General features: G+C 43.0%; 2 protein-coding genes across 5 annotated transcripts in view; one reads left to right on the top strand and one right to left on the bottom strand.

The window, feature by feature from the left end:
• SH2D3A (SH2 domain containing 3A) overlaps positions 1-4,306 on the bottom strand; it is a 36,537-nt gene extending 32,231 nt beyond the window's left edge. For 2 of the 3 annotated variants that reach the window (XM_030196870.1, XM_030196872.1), the window contains exon 1: positions 4,233-4,306. The gene's annotated coding sequence lies outside the window, so the exon portion shown is untranslated. The remainder of the gene's footprint in view (positions 1-4,232) is intronic. The other variant, XM_030196871.1, reaches the window with a different exon arrangement.
• Positions 4,307-11,223: 6,917 nt separating this feature from the next.
• The window catches only part of VAV1 (vav guanine nucleotide exchange factor 1), a 126,545-nt gene continuing 114,090 nt past the window's right edge, over positions 11,224-23,678 (top strand). For both annotated transcript variants that reach the window (XM_030196869.1, XM_030196868.1), the window contains exon 1: positions 11,224-11,477. In XM_030196869.1, coding sequence (XP_030052729.1) covers positions 11,274-11,477 — 204 coding nt within the window. In that variant the 5' untranslated portion in view covers positions 11,224-11,273. The remainder of the gene's footprint in view (positions 11,478-23,678) is intronic.

The raw sequence follows: 23,678 nt of genomic DNA, 5'->3' as shown, positions 1-23,678 counted from the left end.
TCGATGGGCATTTGGTCTTTCCCAGTATGGCAATACTTATGTAGGCATTCCTGTTTAGACTTTCAGACCCCCTCACTGGCGGCATATACAGTGCTACTAAGGTAGGTTGGAGCAAGACCCAGCAAGAGTTTATAAACAGTAACACAAATTTGAAATTCGATTCTAGCAGCAACAGAATCTGCATTTCTGCATTTCCTACTTTTTCTTCTCCCCTGCTGATCCGATTCCTTGAAAAGTTTTTATTTTCTCTTCTTTTGCAGATGTTGTTACTTCCTTCCCTTTAGGTACCTTGGATTTTCACCCATTCCTTGTATTCGTTGGAATACTTGTTCAAGTTTAATGATGGAACTGGAGTCTGGAAGTTTTCTTTCATATTTGAGCATCTTTTGAGCATTGGGATCTGCTGATGGCAGTAGGTAAGCCAGGAGTCCCATGATAGTAGCTCGATAAGTGTAATTGCGTTTTAAAGACCCATCCCTCCTTCAGATCTAGGAATGTGTAAATTCATGCATGCACTTATATATTTTATAAAATATTAGGGGGAGGGGAGCCATGGCAACTCCACTCCTGTTCTGCCTGATCTGTGCCCAGGGAACCTGCATTGCATTCCCTGTCTTTGTCACAGGGAAATAACGGTGTGAACTTTTAACAGAGCCACACACTTTACTCATGTGCATAAGAAGACTTCAAGACTTCTGGGTTTTTATACCCCAGGGCAGTGTACGCACTGCAGATGAACTGAGATATGGATCGAGGGAGACTGCTAGATGGGCAATACTTTGATTACAGAAAAACCCCTGAATCTGTTCCACACAGGCAACTTAGAAATAAACTGAGCACCCTCAGTAGGGGACCTAAAGTGATTGACTGGGTTAGAAACTGGTTGAGTGGAAGGCGATAAAGTATAGTTGCAAATGGAGCAACTCTGAGGTGTGCCACAAGGATTGGTCCTTGGTCTGTTTTAAATATTTTTTTTTAAGCAGTGTTGCAGAAGGATTGTTTAGTAGGGCTTGCCTTGAAGGAGGAGTAACCTAATTGTTAGTGCAGTGGCCTGAGAATTAGGGGAACTGGGTTCAATTCCTACTGCAGTTCCTTGTGACTCTGGGAAGTCACTTAACCCTCCATTGCTCCAGGTACAAACTAAGTACCTGTATATAATATGTAAACTGCTTTGATTGTAACCACAGAAAGGTGATCTATCAAATCTACCCTCTTTTCCTTTGTGGATGATACCAAAAACTGCAATAGAGTAGACATCCCTGAAGGTCTGGTTAACGTGAGGAGGGACCTAGCAAAATTTGTGTGATCATATGTGACAGAAACATAGAAAACAATGGCAGATAGCCATATGGCCTATCCAGTCTAACCGTGCATATCATCTGCTATCTCTTCCTCCCCCTAAGAGATTCCGCATGCCTGTCCCATGCTCTCTTGAATTCAGATACAGTTCTCGTCTCGACCACTTCACCGGGAGGTCATTCCACGTATCCAGCACCCTTTTCATAAAGAAGTATTTCCTTAGATTGAGTCATTGAGTCTACCCCCCCCCCCCTTCAACTTCATCTTGTGCCCTCTCGTCCCAGAGCTTCCTTTCAGTTGAAAGAGACCTGTGACCTCCTTTCCTCTTCCTAGGGATCCTTCTGGCTTTGGACATCATCCTTTCTACCTGTTTGGCCACCTTAAGATTGTCGAACGATCACCCCCCCCCCCCCAAGTCTCGCCTTCTTTCAAGCACCAAAGTATTTCTTCTCCTAAATGGTACTGCTCCCTTGGGTTTTTGTAGCCCAAGTGCATGATCTTGTGTTTTTTTTAGTATTAAATCATAGTTGCCAATTTCTAGAACATTTTTCAAGCTTAGCTAGATCCCTCCTCTGGCTATCCACACCCAATAGAAAAGACGGAGGAGCTGGACTTGGGTGTGATCATGTGTGATGATCTTAAGGTGGCCAACCGAGTAGAAAAGTTGCTGGTGAAATCTATCTAGAAGGATACTTGGGTGCATATGGAGAGGAATAAAAGGAAGTAACATCAATATATATAAATGGCGAGTGTCGTACTCACTTGCAAATGCGCAGTAGAGACCCTCTCTGCCCCGCCCCCGCGTCAATATGTGATGACGAGGGCAGAACAGAGAGGGTCTCTACTGCGCATTTGCGAGGGACACCGCCGTCGCTAACGCTCCCCCCACCCGGAGTCGCCGCCGCCGCCACCCACCTTCCACCCGGTCGTGCCCTCGCTGTTTCAATAGCGGAGCGAGGGCCCAACCGGGTGGAAGGTGGGTCGGCGACAGCTCCGTGGGGGGGGGGGGGGGACGAACTCAGATGGGGAGCGGCAGCGGCGAACTCGGTGGCGGGGTGGGGGGCCTTTCAACCCCCCCTCCTATACTAGCCCGTTTTTACGGGCTGAACGGCTAGTAACATAGTAGATGACAGCAGAAAAAGACCTGCATGGTCCATCCAGTCTGCCCAACAAGATAAACTCATATGTGCTACTTTTTGTGTGTACCTTACCTTGATTTGTATCTGCCATTTTCAGGGCACAGACCATAGAAGTCTGCCCAGCACTAGCCCCGCCTCCCAACCACCAGCCCCACCTCCCCCCACCAGGTCTGCCACCCAATCTCGGCTAAGCTTCTGAGGATCCATTCCTCAGGTACATAATTTCAAGGTGATTCTTGCTTTCATGAGAAACCAGTGTAGTTTGATTAATAAAGGAGAGGCACTTTTAAAATGAGAGATTTTGTATATGAACCTGGCTGCAGTGTTTTGAGCTGTTTGCAGTTTTTTCAACAGGTTTTCCTTACAGCCACCATATATGTATTATATATAAATATATAAATGTGGACAACAAGATATATGCTAAAACTATAGCCTTAAGGCTCTGTCTGTACTTCCTTCATTAATTCAGTGATGATGGCCCTGTGTGAGACTGGTGAGACCTCATTTAGAATATTGTGTACAATTCAGGAGATTTCATCATCAAGCGTATGGAGACAGACTTAAAGATCTCAATATGTATACTTTGGAAGAAAGGTGAAAGAAATAGCCTGAAGAAATACTTCTTTGGGAAAAGGGTGGTGAATTCATGGAATGGGTTCTCAGTGGAGGTGATGAACAAATTCATAGGATCTCTAAGGGAGGGATAAGGAGAGTAGATGGCTGGATGGGTAGACTGGATAACCCATGTTGTCTTTATCTGCCTACATTTTTCTCTGTTTCTATATATTTCCACTCAAAACAAAACATAAATAGCTCAAACACAAAAGCAAAAAACAAAGAAACAAAACTGAGTGGGGGTGGGGGATAATTTGCACAGAGCGGCAGGTACAGCCTAAACCTCAAAGTAGGGGGGGGGTAACTTGCACAGAGCGGCAGGTACACTACTAAACCCCAAAGGAGTGGGGGGGAGGGGTAACTTGCACAGAGTGGCAGGTACAGCCTTAAACCCCAAATTAGTTTTTTTTTTTTTTTTTTTTTTTGGGGGGGGGGATAATTTGCACAGAATAGTAGGTACTGGGCCGTCTATTTGGCTCATGCTGGTTTCGTCTACTCTCATTTCCTATGTTACAAGACAATTAGTTAAGAGAGACTACACAATGCAAAAGTCAAATAAAAATCTCCCAAAAGGAATTAATACAGGAAAAAATAGAGGATATGATTCTAAGAAATTAGTGCAAACATAGACTTCCATCACCCGATTACCCAATATTTCCTAAATTTATTTACCTTTCAAACTTAACAACTGAACCCTACTGGCTCTGAGTATTCATTTACGATCTCCTACCACTTTGAGGGGTGGCGAATGGGGGGGTTAAGAAGCACCCCCCTCATATGTACAAACTCCTGACATACACTGCTGCACTCCCCTGACCTAAACACATCCATAGGCTGCTGCTAGGTTTAAAGTTATCCCTCAGAAAAGCACAAGTTTCTCATAGTCCATTTTACTCTGATGAACACTTTGAACTTTCTCCTCCAGTCTGAGAAATTCAGAAGAGACTAGGGACAAACAAACCAAAAAGTGAGAGTCCCAGTTATGCTGCTGGTGCTGGCATGGACTCTGTGGGGTCAGGGTTTGTTAGGTTCTCATTGCCAGGCCCTGTCTATGGGGACCCTCTTGTTGAGCCAGGACCAGACTGGTACTGTACCCCTGGTCCTGCTTTTTCCCTCTGTCCCATGAGGTCTTCAGGATCTCTGATCTTCCAGGGAATGAGGTGTCTGGGTCTGACTTACCTCAGCCCGTGCTGCTTCTGTTCTGATCTGCCGCTCCCTAAACACTGGGCACTGCACTGTGTTTGTGTCCAAATCTTCCGTGTGCTGTTTCCAGTACCGCCCCTGGCACTCCCTCCTCTGGACCTATCCGCCCCCATTCCTGACATTCCTTCACTGAGGGACGCCTAGAGCACTATCAGCTACCCCACCCACCTCTAAAGAGATAGAATACAGAGTGACCCCACCCACCCAAATTCTGCTCTCACATTCTGCTTTCACATTCTGCAACCCCATCTAGCTGTAAAGAGATATTACAAGACAGAGCAACCCCACCTACCCAAATGCACTCCCACTCTGCTACCCCATCCAGTTCTAAAAAGGTATTAGAGATCACAGCTACCCCTCACCCAATTACACTGACACGCTGATACCCCACCTAGCTCTAAAGAGATAAAGAGCGACCCCACCCACCCAAATGCACTCGCACTCTGCTACCCCATGTAGCTATTAGAGCAACCCCCACCCAAATACACTCACAGTCTGCTACTCTGTCCATCTCTAAAGAACTATTAAAGGTCAGGGACCCCCCCCCCCCCCATCCAAATACTCTCTCACAGTCTGCTGTCCCACCCAACTCTAAAGAGCCCTCCCCTCCCCCCAAGTACACTCACACTCTGCTACCTTATCCAGATCTAAAAATGCAGCACTAGAGGGTAGAACAACCCCCTCCTCCATACACTCACACACTCCCCTACCATCATCTCACTTACAGGAGTGGAGGAGTAGCCTAGTGGTTAGAGCAGTGGGCTGAAACCAGGGGAGCCATAGTTCAAATCCCACTTTGGCTCCTTCAGTTAACCCCCTCCCCTCCTAGTGCCTCTGGTACAAATGCATGTAAACTGTACCTGTATATAGCTCACCTTGAGCTCCCCCCCCCCCCCCCCCCGGATCTAGTATTCCCGTTCACATGCTCATTTCAAAAGACTGAGGTGTCACAGACCGCACCATCCCCTTTCTACCCTCCTCATTCTGTGACTGCCCCACTGAGACTCCCTTACTGTCCTCCTGACCATAGAGCTTGCCAGTCTTCCTGGCTAGAGGCTAGAGCACTTTGTGGTACTCTGGTGGAGGCACAGCGCCATCAAGTGGCCAAGACAGTGTATTTCGGGTCTGGATTTCCTGTGGATCTCGGTCAAGTTCTTCCTTTATTTAAAGGAGTCTAAAGACCTGTTTGCTAAGGTCTGCAGACCTTCCTACGGAGGACATAATGTTGTGACCTGAACTGTTTGCTGTGGCAACAGGATGTGGGTCAGAGATGCTGGAGAATACTCTGAATTGTGTGAGAGATTAGTCTCTTATCTCCTGGAATAGGGATATGTGTTTGATTAGTTTAAGCAACTTAAACTAGGGAAAAGAACCCATGTAAAGCAGATTTAAAGCATGTTAACAACAAATAAAATTATATAATTTACTCAAGTGAATACTTTTTAAATGCATAAATACTTTCTATTCACATGGAAGTATGAAACAAACTGGAAAAAGAAATCAATAAAAATCAGGGAAAAAAGCCCACAACAAACTAGAAAAAAATAATTTTTGTACATCCCTCTTTTAGGAGGAGGTAGAGAGAGGGTGGGGGGAGGAGCCATCCTCCTGCCTTCTGAGCTCAAGGGCCACCCTGTATCTCTGAAGAGCAGCTTCAGAGATACTCGGTGACCATGGTGGATGGTAAAAAAAAATGTACCTGGGTATTTTACCTTATAGCACAAGTTACTGGGCACCTATTTCAGTCAAATGTTCAGAAATGTATTGAAAAGGGAATAATATATGCTACCACACCTTAATACTGTTGGCACAAATCTTGTGAAACACAAGACTCAAAATAAATTAAAATGGTCACATAAGTTCTTGTGAAATGTACACTGGCCAACTTATGTTTTCTTCCCAATACTGAGTTACTTTTGCAAAGTAGATAAGGTTAATCTCGGTCACAGAATGTATTCGAAATGTTCTCCCTTAGCAGACACGCAAGTGGAAAGACACGCACACTACTGTCTCTTATTATTGCAGCATCAATTACACGTTGAACAAGTTCGTCCCATACAGACACAACATTTCAGATTTCGTTAATGTTTCTAATCTTGGTGTTGTGTCACCTCTTCCTGCATCAATACCCAGACTTTGTGGTCCATGGAATGAGGTCTGGTGCTTTTTCGTCGTATCAGTAGCTGCTGTGTCATCTCTTAATCTCTGTGAATGGGCACATATTGTTTTGCTGAATGATAAAATATTCAAACAGCTTATGAATTTCTAGAAGCAGGTCCTGCATCAGAAGCATGTCTCAGAAATATCTGACGTCTACTTTTACACACAGTTCAACAAAGTGAATGGATATAGTCAGAGGCGTAGCCAGACAACAGATTTTGGGTGGGCCTAGACAAGAATTGGGTGGGCACCGTGTTCTTCCCCCCCCCCCCCCCAAAAAAAAAAAAAACTTCTTTCCACCTTGGCAGCAGGAATGCACTGAAAACTGAGCATGCGCAGGTGCCGGTGTTGTGGAGAGTAGCGTTTTCGTTACCATCAGGGGGAAATCTTCAGCTGCAGAAGCTTGGGATTCCTACCAGTTACCACTAAACATGTGATACTGTTGGGTGGGCCTGAGCCATAAATGAGTGGGCCCTGGCCCACCCAAGCCCAACTGTGGCTATGCCACTGGATATAGTACTGACACTCCAACAGACAACATGACTGAACTGAAATTTGAACAGATATGCAGCAAGTGGATTGCAAAAGAGACCACAGTAGATCATGAGGCTCATTTTCAAAGCACTTAGCCTCCCAAAGTTCCATAGAAACCTATGGAACTTAGCCTCCCAAAGTGCTTTGAAAATATGCCTCACATGTGTCCTTAAATGAAAATCAGACAAAAGATTGCAAATTAATACTGTCAAGTACTGAGCATGATGTAAATAGGCACAACAAACATAGTTTGAAATGTCTATATGCAAATGCCAGAAGCCTAAGAATAAGATGGGAGAGTTAGAATATATTGCACTAAATGAAAAATTAGATATAATAGGCATCTCTGAGACCTGGTGGAAGGAGCTAACCAGTGGGACACTATCATACCGGGGTACAAATTATATCGTAGTGATAGGGTGGATCAAATTGGTGGAGGGGTAGCATTGTATATTAAGGAGAGCCTTGAATCAAATAGATTGAAAATTCTGCAGGAAACAAAACACATCTTGGAATCCGTATGGATTGAAATTCCATCTGTAAAGGGGAAAAGGATAGTGATAGGAGTGTACTACCGTCTGCCTAGCCAGGATGAACAGACGGATGTAGAAATGTTAAAGGAAATTAGGGAGGCTAACAAACTGCCAACACAATAATAATGGGTGATTTCAATTACCCCGTTATTGACTGGGTAAATGTAACATTGGGGCATGCTAGGGAGGTAAAATTCCTTGATGAAATCAAGGACTGCTTTATGGAGCAGCTGTGCAGGAGCCGACGAGGGAAGGAAAAATTCTACACCTAGGCCTTTAGTGGAGCGCATGATCTGGTGCGGGAGGTAATGGTGCTGGGGCCACTTGATAACAGTGATCATAATATGATAAAATTTGATATTAGCTTTGGAGTATACATAGTAGAGGAGTGTGGTAGCCGTGTTAGTCCACTCTTAAGGTTATCAATAGAAATCAAACAAAATAAAACATGGAAAAGAAAATAAGATGATACCTTTTTTATTGGACATAACTTAATACATTTCTTGATTAGCTTTCGAAGGTTGCCCTTCTTCGTCAGATGGGAAATAAGCAAATGTGCTAGCTGACAGTGTATATAAGTGAAAACATTCAAGCATTACTATGACAGTCTGACAGGGTGGGAGGATGGGGGTGGGTATATACATAGGAAATCAAATATGTTAGCGTTTAACTTTCAAAAAGGAGACTATGATAAAATGAGAAGAACGGTGAAAATAAAACGTAGAGAAGCAGCTGCGAGGGTCAAAAGTTTACATCAGGCGTGGATGCTGTTCAAAAACACCATCCTGGAAGCCCAGGCCAAATATATTCTGCATATTATAAAAGGAGGAAGGAAGACTAAATGACAGCCAGCATGGTTAAAAAGTGAGGTGAAGGAAGCTATTAGAGCTAAAAGAAAATCCTTCAGAAAGTTGAAGAAGGAACCAACTGAAAATAATAAGAAACGGCATAAAGAATGGCAAGGTAAATGCAAAACGCTGATAAGGAAGGCAAAGAGAGATTTTGGAAAAAAAGATTGTGTTGGAGGCAAATACATATAGTAAAAACTTTTTAAAAAGGGGCACTCAGGGAAGACAAAGTCATAGTGGAGAGATTAAATGAATTCTTTGCTTCGGTCTTCATCGAGAGATACCGGTGACAGAATTGGTATTCAAAGCTGAGGAGTTCCAGAAACTGAATGAGATCTCTATACACCTGGAGGATGTAATGGGGCAATTTGACAAACTGAAGAGTAGCAAATCTGGACCGGATGGTATCCATCCTAGAGTACTGATAGAACTGAAAATGAACTTGTGGTACTATTGTTAGTAATATGTAATTTATCTTTAAAATCGAGCATTGCACTGGAAGATTGGAGGGTGGCCATTGGAATGCCAATTTTTAAAAAAAGGTTCCAGAGGAGATCCGAGAAATTATAGACCGGTGAGCCTGACGTCGATGCCGGGCAAAATGGTAGAGACTATTATAAAGAACAAAATTACAGAGCATATTCAAAAGCCTGGATTAATGAGACCAAGTCAACATGGATTTAGTGAAGGGAAATCTTGCCTCACCAGTCTACTACATTTCTTTGAAGGGGTTAACAAACATGTGGATAAAAGTGAGCCAGTTGATATTGTGTATCTGGATTTTCAAAAGGTGTTTGACAAAGTACCGCATGAAAGACTCCAAAGGAAATTGGAGAGTCATGGGGTACGAGGTAGTGTTCTATTGTGGATTAAAATCTGGTTAAAAGATAGAAAACAGAGTAGGGTTAAATGGTCATTATTCTCAGTGGAGAAGGGTAGTTAGTGGGGTTCCCCAGGGCTCTGTGCTGGGACTGCTGCTTTTTAACATATTTATAAGTGACCTAGAGATGGGGGTAACTAATGAGGTAATTAAATTTGCTGATGACACAAAGTTATTCAAAGTTGTTAAATCGTGGGAGGATTGTGAAAAATTACAAGAGGACCTTACGAGACTGGGAGACTGGGCGTCTAAATGGCAGATGACATTTAATGTGAGCAAGTGCAAAGTGATGCATGTGGGAAAGAGGAACCCGAATTATAGCTACGTCATGCAAGGTTCCACGTTAGGTGTCACAGACCAAGAAAGGGATCTAGGTGTCGTCATTGATGATTCGTTGAAACCTTCTGCTCAATGTGCTGCTGCGGCTAAGAAAGCAAATAGAATGTTAGGTATTATTAGGAAAGGAATGGAAAACAAAAATAAGGATGTTATAATGCCTTTGTATCACTCCATGGTGTGACCACACCTCGAATATTGTGTTCAATTCTGGTCGCCGCATCTCAAACAAGATATAGTGGAATTAGAAAAGGTGCAGAGAAGGGCGATGAAAATGATAAAGGGGATAGGACGACTTCCCTATGAGGAAAGGCTAAAGCAGCTGAGGGGGAGATATGATAGAGGTCTATAAAATAATGAGTGGACTTGAACGGGTGGACGTGAAGCGTCTGTTTACGCTTTCCAAAAATACTAGGACCAGGGGGCATTTGATGAAACTACAAAGTAGTAAATTTAAAACGAATTGGAGAACATTTTTCTTCACTCAACGTGTAATTCAACTCTGGAATTCGTTGCCAGAAAATGTGGTAAGGGCGGTTAGCTTAGCGGAGTTTAAAAAAGGTTTGGCCGGCTTCCTAAAAGAAAAGTCCATAGACCATTATTAAATTGGACTTGGGGAAAATCCACTATTTATGGGATAAGCCGCATAAAATGTTTTGTATTTTTGGGGGATCTTGCCAGGTATTTGTGACCTGGATTGGCCACTGTTGGAAACAGGATGCTGGGCTTGATGGACCTTTGGTCTGTCTCTGTATGGCAATACTTATGTACTTATGCAAGTGACTGGCCAGACTGAATCATTTTGGCTGTCTGTCAGTTGATTAATAGTTAATATTTATTAATCTTTGAAGATGAAATTGACGACGTGTGGTGAAAAATGTCTCAGGAATATCTTTGCCTGCAGCAGCCTCATTTGCTTGTTTGCCTCAGTTAATTCAGGTGCTTTGCACTTTTGTAGCGTTTTAAGTAACAGTCATGGTGAATTATTTTGTTCACTGATGTCTGGGAAATTCTAAGATCTTGTGCAATTTCATGCTGAGTTCTGTGAGTCAGTGGCTGATCTTCCTGACTCAACACAAGATCGTAAAGATGATCAATGTTGGCATTTGTGGGAGTAGTGAGTGGCCGGGCACTGTGCTTCTGATGTTCTGCTGTACCAGTTTCAGTCTTTTTCAGAAGCTAATTCAAGCCTCCCCCCCCCCCATCCAATCTTTGTCAAAAATTCAGCAACAAGACATTTTACACTGAAGAAGGATAAACTTATCAAGTTTCTGCAACAAACTAAACACCATTTTCACAGTTAGTGCAAACAGTGACATCATCACACTGATGTCAGGGATACTCACTTTCACACAGATACCCAGAGACAGACAAACACACCCATATTCACAGAGAGGTCTGGGATACTATCCCTGTGATATCAGAACAGATATGTCCACGAGTTCATTCCTGGTGTGTCTAGCATTTGCCTCAAGTGAGTTGTACTGTGGGATGTCACACGATGATCAGGTATCTCGTTATATTCTTTGCTATAGGGTAAACTCCTCCTCTCTCTTTCTCCTATCCCCACCCTTCATGCAGAGACACACGTGTGCTTTGTGGTTTAAGTGTGACAGTTACAGAAGCAGAAGAGGAAGGATCTCCATTTCTTCAGACAGAGAGAGAGAGAGAACGTCACTGCATAGATCCCCTTCTTCAGAGCCACCTGTCTGGGACTCAGTCTGGGATGGAGTTGTGGAAACAGTGTGCTCAGTGGCTGATCCAGTGCCGTGTTCTGCCCCCTACTCACCGGGTGACATGGAGTACAGCACAAGTGTGTGATCTGGCCCAGGCCCTGCGTGATGGGGTGTTGCTCTGTCAACTTCTGAATAATCTCTTACCCCATGCTGTCAACCTGAAGGAGATTAATCTCCGTCCACAGATGTCACAGGTTAGTCTCCATCCTGAAGTGCTCCATGGTCACTGGCAAGCTTTAGGAATAAATACAAGAAACGAAGTATTTCTGAGGCATCAGACATTATGGTACACTTCTCCTGGGCCTCTTACATTTCCTGTTTGCATGAATTTTGTCAATGTGGGTGAATCTATTTTATCCTGATAGCAGTGTCAGAAACCTGAGATAAGAGCAAAGATGAAGAATCCCTGTAAAAGAAGTGAGAATGTGTGTGTGTGTGTATGGGGGGGGGGGGGGGGAATATATTTGAGGGAATGTAATCTATGAGGAGTGTGTTTGGGGAGGTATATGTGAGGATATGTCATATATGAGGAGTTTGTGACAGAGGGATATATGTGTGGTTATGTCATGTATGAGGAGTGTGTGAGGGGATATATGTGTGGTTATGTCATGTATGAGGAGTATGTGAGGGGATATATGTGTGGATATGTCATGTATGAGGAGTATGTGAGGGGGATATATGCGAGGATATGTCATGTATGAGGAGTGTGTTTGGATGGGTATATGTGAGGATATGTCATGTGTGAGGGGGGTACATGTGAGGTTATGTCATGTATGAGGAGCGTGTGTGAGGGGGATATATGTGTGGATATGTCATGTGTGAGGGGGGATATATGTGTGGATATGTCATGAATGAGGAGTGTGTGAGGGGATATATGTGTGGATATGTCATGTATGAGGAGTGTGTGAGGGAATATATGGCTATGTCATGAGGAGTGTGTGAGGGGGGATATATGTGAGGATATGTCATGTATGAGGAGCGTATGTGAGGGGGATATATGTGTGGATATGTCATGTATGAAGAGTGTGTGAGGGGATATATGGCTATGTCATATGTGAGGATATGTCATGTATGAGGAGCGTGTGTGAGGGGGGATATATGTGTGGATATGTCATGTATGAAGAGTGTGTGAGGGGATATATGGCTATGTCATGTATGAGGATATATGTGAGGATATGTCATGTATGAGGAGCGTGTGTGAGTGGGGATATATGTGTGGATATGTCATGTATGAGGAGGGTGTGTGAGGGGAATACATGTGTGGATATGTCATGTATGAGGAGGGTGTGTGGGGAATACATGTGTGGATATGTCATGTATGAGGAGGGTGTGTGAGGGGAATACATGTGAGGATATGTCATGTATGAGGAGTGTGTGAGGGGATATATGGCTATGTCGTATGAGGAGTGTGTAAGGGAGGATATATATGAGGATATGTCATGTACGAGGAGGGTGTGTGAGGGGGGATACATGTGAGGGTATGTCATTTATGAGGAGGGTGTGTGAGGGGGGATACGTGTGAGGGTATGTCATGTATGAGGAGGGTGTGTGAGGGGGGATACGTGTGAGGGTATGTCATGTATGAGGAGGGTGTGTGAGGGGTATACGTGTGACAGTATGTCATGTATGAGGAGTGTGTGAGGGGATATATGGCTATGTCGTATGAGGAGTGTGTGGGGGGATATATGTGAGGATATGTCATGTACGAGGAGGGTGTGTGAGGGGGGATACATGTGAGGGTATGTCATGTATGAGGAGGGTGTGTGAGGGGAGACGTGTGAGGGTATGTCATGTATGAGGAGGGTGTGTGAGGGGGGATACGTGTGAGGGTATGTCATGTATGAGGAGGGTGTGTGAGGGGGGATACGTGTGAGGGTATGTCATGTATGAGGACGGTGTGTGAGGGGGGATACGTGTGAGGGTATGTCATGTATGAGGAGCGTGTGTGAGGGGGATACGTGTGACGGTATGTCATGTATGAGGAGCGTGTGTGAGGGGGGATATATGTGTGGATATGTCGTATATGAGGAGCGTGTGTGAGGGGGGATATATGTGTGGATATGTCGTATATGAGGAGCGTGTGTGAGGGGGGATATATGTGTGGATATGTCATGAGTGTGTGAGGGGATATATGTGTGGATATGTCATGTATGAGGAGTGTGTGAGGGGATATATAGCTATGTCATGAGGAGTGTGTGAGGGGGGATATGTGTGGATATGTCATGCATGAGGAGTGTGTGAGGGGATATATGGCTATGTCATGTATGAGGAGTGTGTGAGGGGGGATATGTGTGAGGGTATGTCATGTATGAGGAGTGTTTTGGGGGTGTATGTGAGGATATGTCATGTATGAGGAGTGTATGTGTATGTGCGTATGCTTTGTAGTGCTATAGAAATGCTAAATAGTAGTAGTAGTAGTAATGTATGAGGAGGGTGTGTGAGGGGGATACGTGTGAAGGTATGTCATGTATGAGGAGGGTGTGTGAGGGGGGATACGTGTGAGGGTATGTCATGTATGAAGAGGGTGTGTGAGGGGGGATACGTGTGAGGGTATGTCATGTATGAAGAGGGTGTGTGAGGGGGGATACGTGTGAGGGTATGTCATGTATGAAGAGGGTGTGTGAGGGGGGATACGTGTGAGGGTATGTCATGTATGAGGAGGGTGTGTGAGGGGGGATACGTGTGAGGATATGTCATGTATGAGGAGTGTATGTGAGGGGGGATACATGTGACGGAGTGTTATCTGTGAGTATGTGTCTCCAGGAGCTTCTGCCCAGTAGGAAAGAGTTTGGACGACTGTTGTAGTTGGAGGTTTCATTATTATGCATGTAGATAACTGGATAGCTGGTGGACATGAGAATCGCCTGGTCACTTGCCTGGCTGGTGCGATGGTGGCGGACCTCACACATCACCTAGATAGGATTTTAGATAGTGCAGGAGAGGAGCCGGTTGTCTTGGTATATGAGGGTACCAATGATATAGTAAAATGTGGGAGGGAGGTTCTGGAAGCCATTTCGGGTTCTAGGTAGAAAGCTGAAATCTAGATCCTCTAGGGTAGCATTTTCAGAAATGTTCCCCATTCCACGTGCAAAACCCAAGAGACAGACAGCTCCAAAGTATCAATGCATGGTTGAGATGATGGTGCAGGGATGAGGGATTTAGATTTGTTAGGAACTGGGCAACATTTTGGGGAAGGGGGAGCCTGTTCCAAAACATTTGGCTCCACCTTAACTGGTATGGAACCAGGCTTCTGGTGCTAACATTTAGAAAGGAGATAGAGCAGGTTTTAAACTAAAATGGGGGGTGGGGCAGACAGTGTCCCAGGAGCGCATGGTTCGGTGTGGAGTATCCTTGAACGATAATCTACAATCCTTCTCTTCATCTGTCTCATCCAGCTCCCCCTGTTTTTCACCTAACCCACCCCCACCCTCTTCCTGTGAGACTGTCATAGGAATACTTTTGTGTTTCATTATATATATATATATATATATATATATATATATATATATATATATATATATATACTGATACCAACATTTATTTCTTTTCTGAGGAAGAAGGTTTACCTTCGAAAGCTAATCAAAAAAATGAATTGTTAGTCCAATAAAAAAGATATCATCTTATTTTCTTTTCTATGTTTTTGTTTATTTCTATTCCTTACCAATAATGGTGATAGAAAGCCAGGAGTGTTCAATGGGGAACAGAGTAAAAGATGCAAATTACCCCTGTTGACCTCAAAAACAATTTGAAGTAGCTTTGTACAAAAGCTAGAAATCTTAAAAATAAGATGGAAGAATTAGAATATATAGTAGATATAACAGGCATCTCAGAGACCTGGTGGAAGCAGGATAATCAATGGGACACTGTTTGCAGGGTACAAACTATAAACTATATCCCAATGATAGAGTGGGGGGTTGCTATATGTTAAACAGGGAATTGAGTCAAAATAAATATTCAACATGAAACAGGTAGCAGCGTGGAATCTTTATGGATAGAAATTCCATGTGTGAAGGGAACACGAGTAGCAATACTGGGACAGACCAATGGTCCATCTAGCCCTGTATCCTGTTTTTCAAACAGTGGCCAAACCATGTCACAAGTACCTGGCAGAAACCCAAATCGTGGCAACATTCCATGTAGAACCCCAAAGAATAGCAAGATTCTGGAATCCTAAAGAGTGACAAGATTCCATGCAGAATCTCAAAGAGTAGCAACAGTCCTTTCAGAATCTCAAAGAGTAGCAACATTCCATACTACAAATCCCAGGTCAAGCAGTTGCTTCTCATGTCTGTCTCTATAACAGACTACGGACTTTTCCTCCAGGAATTTGTCTAAACCAAACCCAGATACGCTAACCACTGTTACCACATCCTCTGGCAAAGAGTTCCAGAGCTTAACTATTCGTTGAGTAAAAAAATATTTCCTCCTATTTATTTTAAAAGTATTTCGATGTAACTTCCTCGAGTTCTTGCATGTAAATAGATCTCATACATATTCATCGTGGAAATCCTGAAAAACCAGGCCGTGGAGCTCGAGGAGTGGAGGACACAAATATTTAGAATAATGGCATTTACCTGTGTATCTGTGCACAAAAGTGAGTGACTGCAACAATTCCGTATAAGTTATTTTGAAAATACTCACTTAGGGGGTCGATATTCAAAGTGATTTAAATGACCATTTGAATTGCTTGTCCAGGGCTAACTGGGCACATTCAACGGCACCTAACCGGATAATGCTGCTGATTTGTCCAATTACCTCCTGGTAGGGCTGTACTACTGTCCGCCAGAGCAGAACAAACAGATGAAAATATGTTTATAGAACTTAGAAAAGCTGGCAAATTGGGCAACATTATAAATAATAATGGGTGATTTTAAATTATCCTAATATTGACTGGATAAATGTTACATCGAGGAGTTCTAGAGAGGTAAAATTTCTACATGTAATAAATAACTGCTTCTTGGAACAACTGGTCCAGGAACCAACGAGAAGGAGAGCTAGTAATCCTTAGTGGAAGGTGGGGCAAGAGGTAACAGCGTTGGATCCGCTGGGAAACAGTGATCATAACATGATCAGATTTGAGCTGCTATCTGGAGTGAAGTCACTAAGGAAATCTACTGTAGCAGTGTGGAGAAACTAAAAGAAATCTCAGTGAACTTGGAAGATGTACTGAGCCAAACTGACAAGTTAAAGTGTGATAAATCACCTGGACTGGATGGTATATACCCCAGGGTATTGAAGGAACTCAAATATGAAATTCCTGTTCTGCTGCTAGTGATCTGTAACCTGTAGCTAAAATCGTCCTTACCTGACGACTGGAGGGTGGTCAATGTGATGCCGATTTTAAAAAAAGGGTTCCAGGGGTGATCCCGGAAATTAGACCGGTAATCATTTGCCAATAATTGACTCAAATTAGAAGGTGCTGCAGTTGTTGCAATGAATAGTGATATTTGTTTAAAGCCATTGTGCTTAATTTCACTGCAGCTTTAAAACATTTTCTACTACTGAAGTCTTAGTTCCTCCATTTTTGACATAAAGAAAAAATCAAGTAAGGAAAATGAGTAGTATAAAGTAACTAAGCAAATATAGTATTATGAAGATGTGGAGGGTTGCATGAAGATTTTTTGTGAGTGTTGGTTTCCCACTGTTTTGGTGATTATAAGAGGTCACTTTATTAAACATTAATGGACGACATCCAACAAAGAAATACAACTGAAGAGTAGATAATGAGCAGGCTGTAATTTTTAATTCAGGACCCCTTTATGTAACACAGGGGCCCTTTTACTATAAGTACATACTGGGACATACTGGGACAGATAGGAGGTCCATCAAGCTCAGCATCCTGTTTAACAGTGGCCAATCCAGGTCACAAATACCTGGCAAGATCCCAAAACAGTACAATACATTTTATGCTGCTTATCCCAGTAAGCAGTGGATTTTCCCGAAGTCCATTTTAATAACGGTCTATGGACTTTTCCTTTAGGAAGCCGTCCAAACCTTTTAAAAACCCTGCTAAGCTAACCCCCTTTACCACATTCTCTGGCAATGAATTCCAGAGTTTACACTACGATTAGTGCATGAGTTTCCCCGCCCACTGAGGCCACTTTTAGCGCAGCTGTAAAATGACCGCATTTCTATTTTTCCTATTAATGGCGGGGCGGTAAATTCCAAAATAATAGGTGGTCTTGAGTGCACGAGTCTTTATGATACCTGATAGTAGACGGAAAGGGCTTATGCACTAGCCATGGACTAACAGGTTGTCTTACGTTGGGAACACCTATTCTCCACCACTCAAACACCCCCCCAGTGCTATAAAAGCCAGGGAAGCATACAAAGATGCCTCAAATACCGCAGGGAGCCCGAGTGTGTCCCGTGGTAGTGCATATTGACACATGTTAGTGTTCACTGGCGCTTAGGAAAAGGATTCCAAAGTTTTTTTTTCATACATATGCTTGATTATAAGCTTGTTGGATTGGACACATGTTAACCTTGAGCTCCCAAAGGCAAGAACAGTGGGAAATAAATGGAGTCCAGACTTTCTTCCATGTAACTAAGGTGCTGCACAGTCCATGACAAACCTTATCGACCTGCCATCCAGAAACACCACAAAATCTGCATGATCATACCTAAACCTCCAATGGACTCAAATACAAATCTACCTATGCATCCAGCTTTTCCTACCTAAGCGCACAACTATGGAACGCATTACCAAAAGCAGTAAAAACCACGCTCAACCACCTAAATTTCCAGAAAGCACTAAAGACAGACCTGTTTAGAAGAGCATACCCCACCGACCCAACATAAAAATACCTGGACACTTGCGACACAATATAACCAAAGACCGTAACGGACATTACCTGACTCTTCTTCCCCCTTTCCCTCCCTAAGTTCCCCCCAATTGTACCTACCATACGTGTATCTCATTCTACCACAATATCACTTTGTATTCATTCATACTATGTATTTGTTCAGACCAGAATTGGCTAACGCCGTTAACGGTTATATGTAAGCCACATTGAGCCTGCAAAAAGGTGGGAAAATGTGGGATACAAATAATAAATAATAATAATCTAACAAATTTACCTCAATTTATTTAACCATTTAACCATGGGAGGACTCCCTACCTCTTCCAGCTACTTGCCACACTCGCTTAGCTGGATTTAACCTATGTCATAGTAACATAGTAGATGACGGCAGAAAAAGATCTGCACTATCCCCTCCTCCCAACCACCCGCCCCGCCACCGGCTCTGGCACAGACCGTATAAGTCTGCCTAGCACTATCCCCACCTCCCAACCACCAGCCCTGCCTCCCACCACCGGCTAAGCTTCTGGGATCCCTTCCTTCTGAACAGGATTCCTTTATGTTTATCCCATGCATGTTTGAATTCCGTTACCGTTTTCCTCCCACCACCTCCCGCGGGAGGGCATTCCAAGCATCCACCACTCTCTCCGTGAAAAAATACTTCCTGACATTTTTCTTGAGTCTGCCCCCCTTCAATCTCATTTCATGTCCTCTCGTTCTACCGCCTTCCCCTCTCTGGAAAAGGTTCATTTGCAGATTAATACCTTTCAAATATTTGAACGTCTGTATCATATCATCCCTGTTTCTCCTGTCCTCCAGGGTATACATGTTCAGGTCAACAAGTCTCTCCTCATACGTCTTGTAACGCAAATCCCATACCATTCTTGTAGCTTTTCTTTGCACCCCTTCCATTTTTTTCACATCCTTCACAAGATACGGCCTCCAAAACTGAACACAATACTCCAGGTGGGGCCTCACCAACGTCTTATACAGGGGTATTAAAACCTCTTTTCTTCTGTCTGATCAATAGCTGGTAATTCTTATGCATAGTAGAAACTAGGTCATTAAAAAGAGAAATTGCAGGGTCTCATGGAATCTTTCCTCCCACCACCTCCACATTCAAGCCTGTGCTTTATGGCACAACCAATAAATATCTGTGCTTTGTTACCCCCTCCCCACACCTCCAGTAGAGCGGGAAAACAAAAATATAATAAATATATTAGCAACCCGCACAGGAGTAAACCACCACTTATAGAGGCCATTTAAACAATGTTCTGGTATATTTGCAGCGAAAGAGGTCTTTGCTAAGGCTGTTTCTGTACCAAGCCACTCGGCCGCCTCATACAAACTCCAAACTCGGCTTCCAAGATGGTATTTGTTCACAAGTTCCATTTCTCCTACAGACTTTTTATTTCCGTAACTGTAAGCCTGACATTGGTGCCGTGTAAAATACTGGAAACTGTTATAAAGAATAAAATTCACCAATTTGCTTCATTTCTTTGAAGGCGTGAATAAACATATGGATAAAGGAGAGCTGGTTGATGTAGTGTATCTAGATTTTCAGAAAGCTTTTGATAAAGTTCCTCGTGAGAGACTCCTGAGAAAATTAAAGAGTCAAAGGATAGGAAGCAATGTTGTGTTGTGTATTAGGAATTGGTTATTGAAGAGAAGACAGAGGATAGGGTTAAATGGCTATTTTTCTCAATGGAGGAGGGTGAATAGTGGAGTGCCACAGGGAAGTATATTGTGACTGGTGCTATTTAACTTATTTATAAATGATATGGAAATCAGAACAATGAGTAACATGATTACATTTGCAGATGACACAAAACTATTCAAGGATGTTAAAACATGTGCGGACTGTGAAAATTTGCAGGAAGACCTTAGGAAATTGGAAGACTGGGCATCCAAATGGCAGATGAAATTTGATGTGGACAGATGCAAAGTGATGCACATGGGAAAGAATAATCCGAATCATAGTTACTTGATGCTAAGGTCCACCTTGGGGTTCAGTACTCAAGAAAAAGATTTGGGTGTCGTCGTAGATAATACGCTGAAATCTTCTTCTCAGTGTGCTGCGGCGGCCAAAATAGCAAACGGGATGCTAGGAATTATTAGGAAAGGGATGATGAATAAGACCGAAAACACTATAATGCCTTTGTATCACTCCATGGTGTGCCTGCACCTTGAGTATTGTGTTCAGTTCTGGTCATCGTAGCTCAAAAAAAGATATAGCAGAATTAGAAAAGGTTCAAAGAAGAGCAACCAAAATGATAAAGGAGATGGAACTCCTCTTGTATGAGGAAATGCTAAAGAGGTTAGGGCTCTTCAGCTTGGAAAGGAGATGCATGAGGAGAGATATGATTGAGGTCTACAAACTCCTGAGTGGTTTAGAATGAGTAGAAGTAAATTGATTTTTTACTCATTCCAAAAGTACAAAAACTAAGGGACACTTGAGGAAGTTACACGGAAATACTTTTAAAACAAATAGGAGGAAATATTTTTTCACTCAACGAATAGTTAAGCTCTGCAACTCTTTGCCGGAGGATGTGGTAGCATTGGTTAGTGTATCTGAGTTTAAAAAAAGGTTTGGCCAAACTCCTGGAGGAAAAGTCCATAGTCTGCTATTGAGACAGACATGGGAAGCAACTGCTTGCCCTGGGATTTGTAGTATGGAGTGTTGCCACAATTTGGGTTTCTGCCAGGCACATGTGACCTGGCTTGGCCACTGTTTGGAAAATAAGATACTGGGCTAGATGGACCATTAGGCTCATCCTAGAGAAGAATATTGATTTTATTTATTGCATTTGTATCCTACATTTTACCACCATATGGCAGGTTCAATGTGGCTTTTACATTGCTAAAAAGGCAGTTACAAATTTTAGATTTATAGAAGTCTAGTACATATTGAGCTTAAAGGTGCCAGTGGGGTTCATCCTAGAGAAGAATATTGAATAGTGAGCTTAAAGCTGCTAGTTAGTCTCATGCTAGAGAAGAAGAGCAAGCTTAAAGCTGCTAGTTAATCTCATGCTACAGAAGAAGAGCAAGCTTAAAGCTGCTAGTTAATCTCATGCTACAGAAGAAGAGCAAGCTTAAAGCTGCTAGTTAGTCTCATGCTAGAGAAGAAGAGCGAGCTTAAAGCTGCTAGTTAGTCTCATGCTAGAGAAGAAGAGCGAGCTTAAAGCTGCTATTTAGTCTCATGCTACAGAAGAAGAGCAAGCTTAAAGCTGCTAGTTAGTCTCATGCTACAGAAGAAGAGCAAGCTTAAAAACTGCCTGTACTCAAGGTTTATCTCACTGGAGTTGCTGCAGATAACTGCACTCCAGAAGCTTCCAAGCTGACCCTTGTTCTCTGGTATCCGTGTAGGTCTGTTATATGTACTGAAACTTGCTCTGAATGTACTGGTAAAGAAGAAACGAGCTGGAAGCAGGGAGCCCTGTGTTGCAAGTGAGGAAGCTGGTCTTGAGCACTGTGGGCTAGTGAGAGAGGAAGTGGGGATTTCCACTGAGCAGCCTCCCGTCATCCTCCGGGCTTTCCCAGTGTATAAAGAGTGTTAGGTCCATTCAGTGGCGGTTACCTCCAGTCAGTGATCTTACTTCTGTGGACACCTGCATCTTTGTGGTGACAAAAGCCAGAACTAAAATCTGCGGGTTTTGGGGGTCTTTCTCAGAGTTTCTTTTGGGATCTGAAGTCTGCAGTCTTGCTTTCTCTGGCTACCCAGGTTGAAGATGAGATGAGAGGGGTTTTTACAGAGTGTGGTGTACCAAGTTCAGCGAACGGGCATGGAAAAATAAAAAATGAATGTTAAATTGGTAACTTCCTTGGGTTACAACTGCATATCCATGTAAAAAGTGCATCACGTCCCTTTGGGTGAGCTTTGTGAATTTTCACAGTGAAAATATTGTGGTACTTCACCCCAGGAAACTGTGTTTACACCTTGCCTGCTTTTTGAAGGCACAAAGTTCTTGTTGGTAAATTTATGTGATTAGAGTCAATTTTTCAAAACGTTTGCATGTAAATGGAAAGCCTGCCTCAGTCCAAGTTAGCTTAATGCCTATGAGGGGTAATTTTATCCAGACTTTTCCACATATAAAGTCTGATCTACATGTAGGAAGGGTTTGTATAACATTATGATTATACAGGCTTTTATCGCCACTTAACAAGGTGATGCATATTTGTACATCCTTTGGCTGGTACTCGAAAGCCTCTTCTGGTTTCAGCTTTATCTAAGGTTATCAATAGAAATCAAACAAAATAAAACATGGAAAAGAAAATAAGATGATACCTTTTTTATTGGACATAAAAAAGGTATCATCTTATTTTCTTTTCCATGTTTTATTTTGTTTGATTTCTATTGATAACCTTAAGAGTGGACTAACACGGCTACCACACTCCTCTACTTAAGCTGTATCTAACAAATCCTACTTAAGTCTGTTCACTTTTTTTCACGTCTTCTCTTGGTTTGGCCTGTCTGGTCTCTGGGAATTTATTTTATTTATTTGAGTTTGCTCACACCTTTTCAGTAGTAGCTCAAGGTGAGTTACATTCAGGTCCACTGGGTATTTCCCTGTCCCTGGAGGGCTCACAGTCCAACTTTGTACCTGAGGCAATGGAGAGTTAAGTGACTTGCCCAAGATCACGAGGAGCAGCAGTGGGATTTGAACCGGTCACCTCTAGGTGCCAAGACTGGTGCTGTAACCACTAGGCCACTCTTCCACTCCATGGCCTCTCCTTTGTGAGGCCTAACTGGCCATCTGGAGAGGCAACTCCCTTCCTGCTCCAATAGCAGCCCTTGTGTCCTTTCTGCCTGTGCTGCCTGCTTCTCCTTTTATATTTCTCTCCAAAATAGGGAAATGTGATGGGCACAAAGACTTCATTATATCATGTGTAATAGATAAATATTCACAGATAGGAAGTTTGCTCAAGGTCCTGAGATGTAAAATTGCTCACTTATTGCCAAGACAATTTTGCAACTGGCAGTTTCCAAGATTTTACCCATGGAAGTACCTCTGAAAATTTCCCTGCACCACTGTTCTCACATTTATTGTATTGCACTGCTTTGGTGAACAAATTATAAATCTCTTGGATAGGCAATATATAAAAATTATAAGAAATTAAAAGGTGAAAATCATAAAAAGGGGAACAGAGCAATGCAGATAAGAATAAGAGGAAATCATAGGGAAGGGAAATGGGACTTAATATACCACCTTTCTGAGGTTTTTGCAACTACATTCAAAGCGGTTTACATATATTCAGGTACTTATTTTGTACCTGGGGCAATGGAGGGTTAAGTGACTTGCCCAGAGTCACAAGGAGCTGCAGTGGGAATTGAACTCAGTTCCCCAGGATCAAAGTCCACTGCACTAACCACTAGGCTACTCCTCCACTAGGAGGACCTAGGTTACATCAAATAGGAATGAACGTGGAAAAAAAAATGAACCAGGTGGGACAAATTTCAAAGGAACTTAATGCCTCCTGTCAATGTGCAAACACAAACGGACAGTGTCGGTATGAAAATCCCTCTAACTGCTCTGCCACTTTTGTGTAGTGGAGGGGCAGAGGGAAGGTGGAATCGGGATAGATTGGCAGTGTTTT

The sequence above is a fragment of the Microcaecilia unicolor genome, chromosome 3, assembly GCF_901765095.1.
Source record: "Microcaecilia unicolor chromosome 3, aMicUni1.1, whole genome shotgun sequence".
Classification (NCBI taxonomy): Eukaryota; Metazoa; Chordata; class Amphibia; order Gymnophiona; family Siphonopidae; genus Microcaecilia; species Microcaecilia unicolor.
Note: the sequence above shows the minus strand (reverse complement) of the source record. Positions and strands in the feature narration are given on the sequence as shown.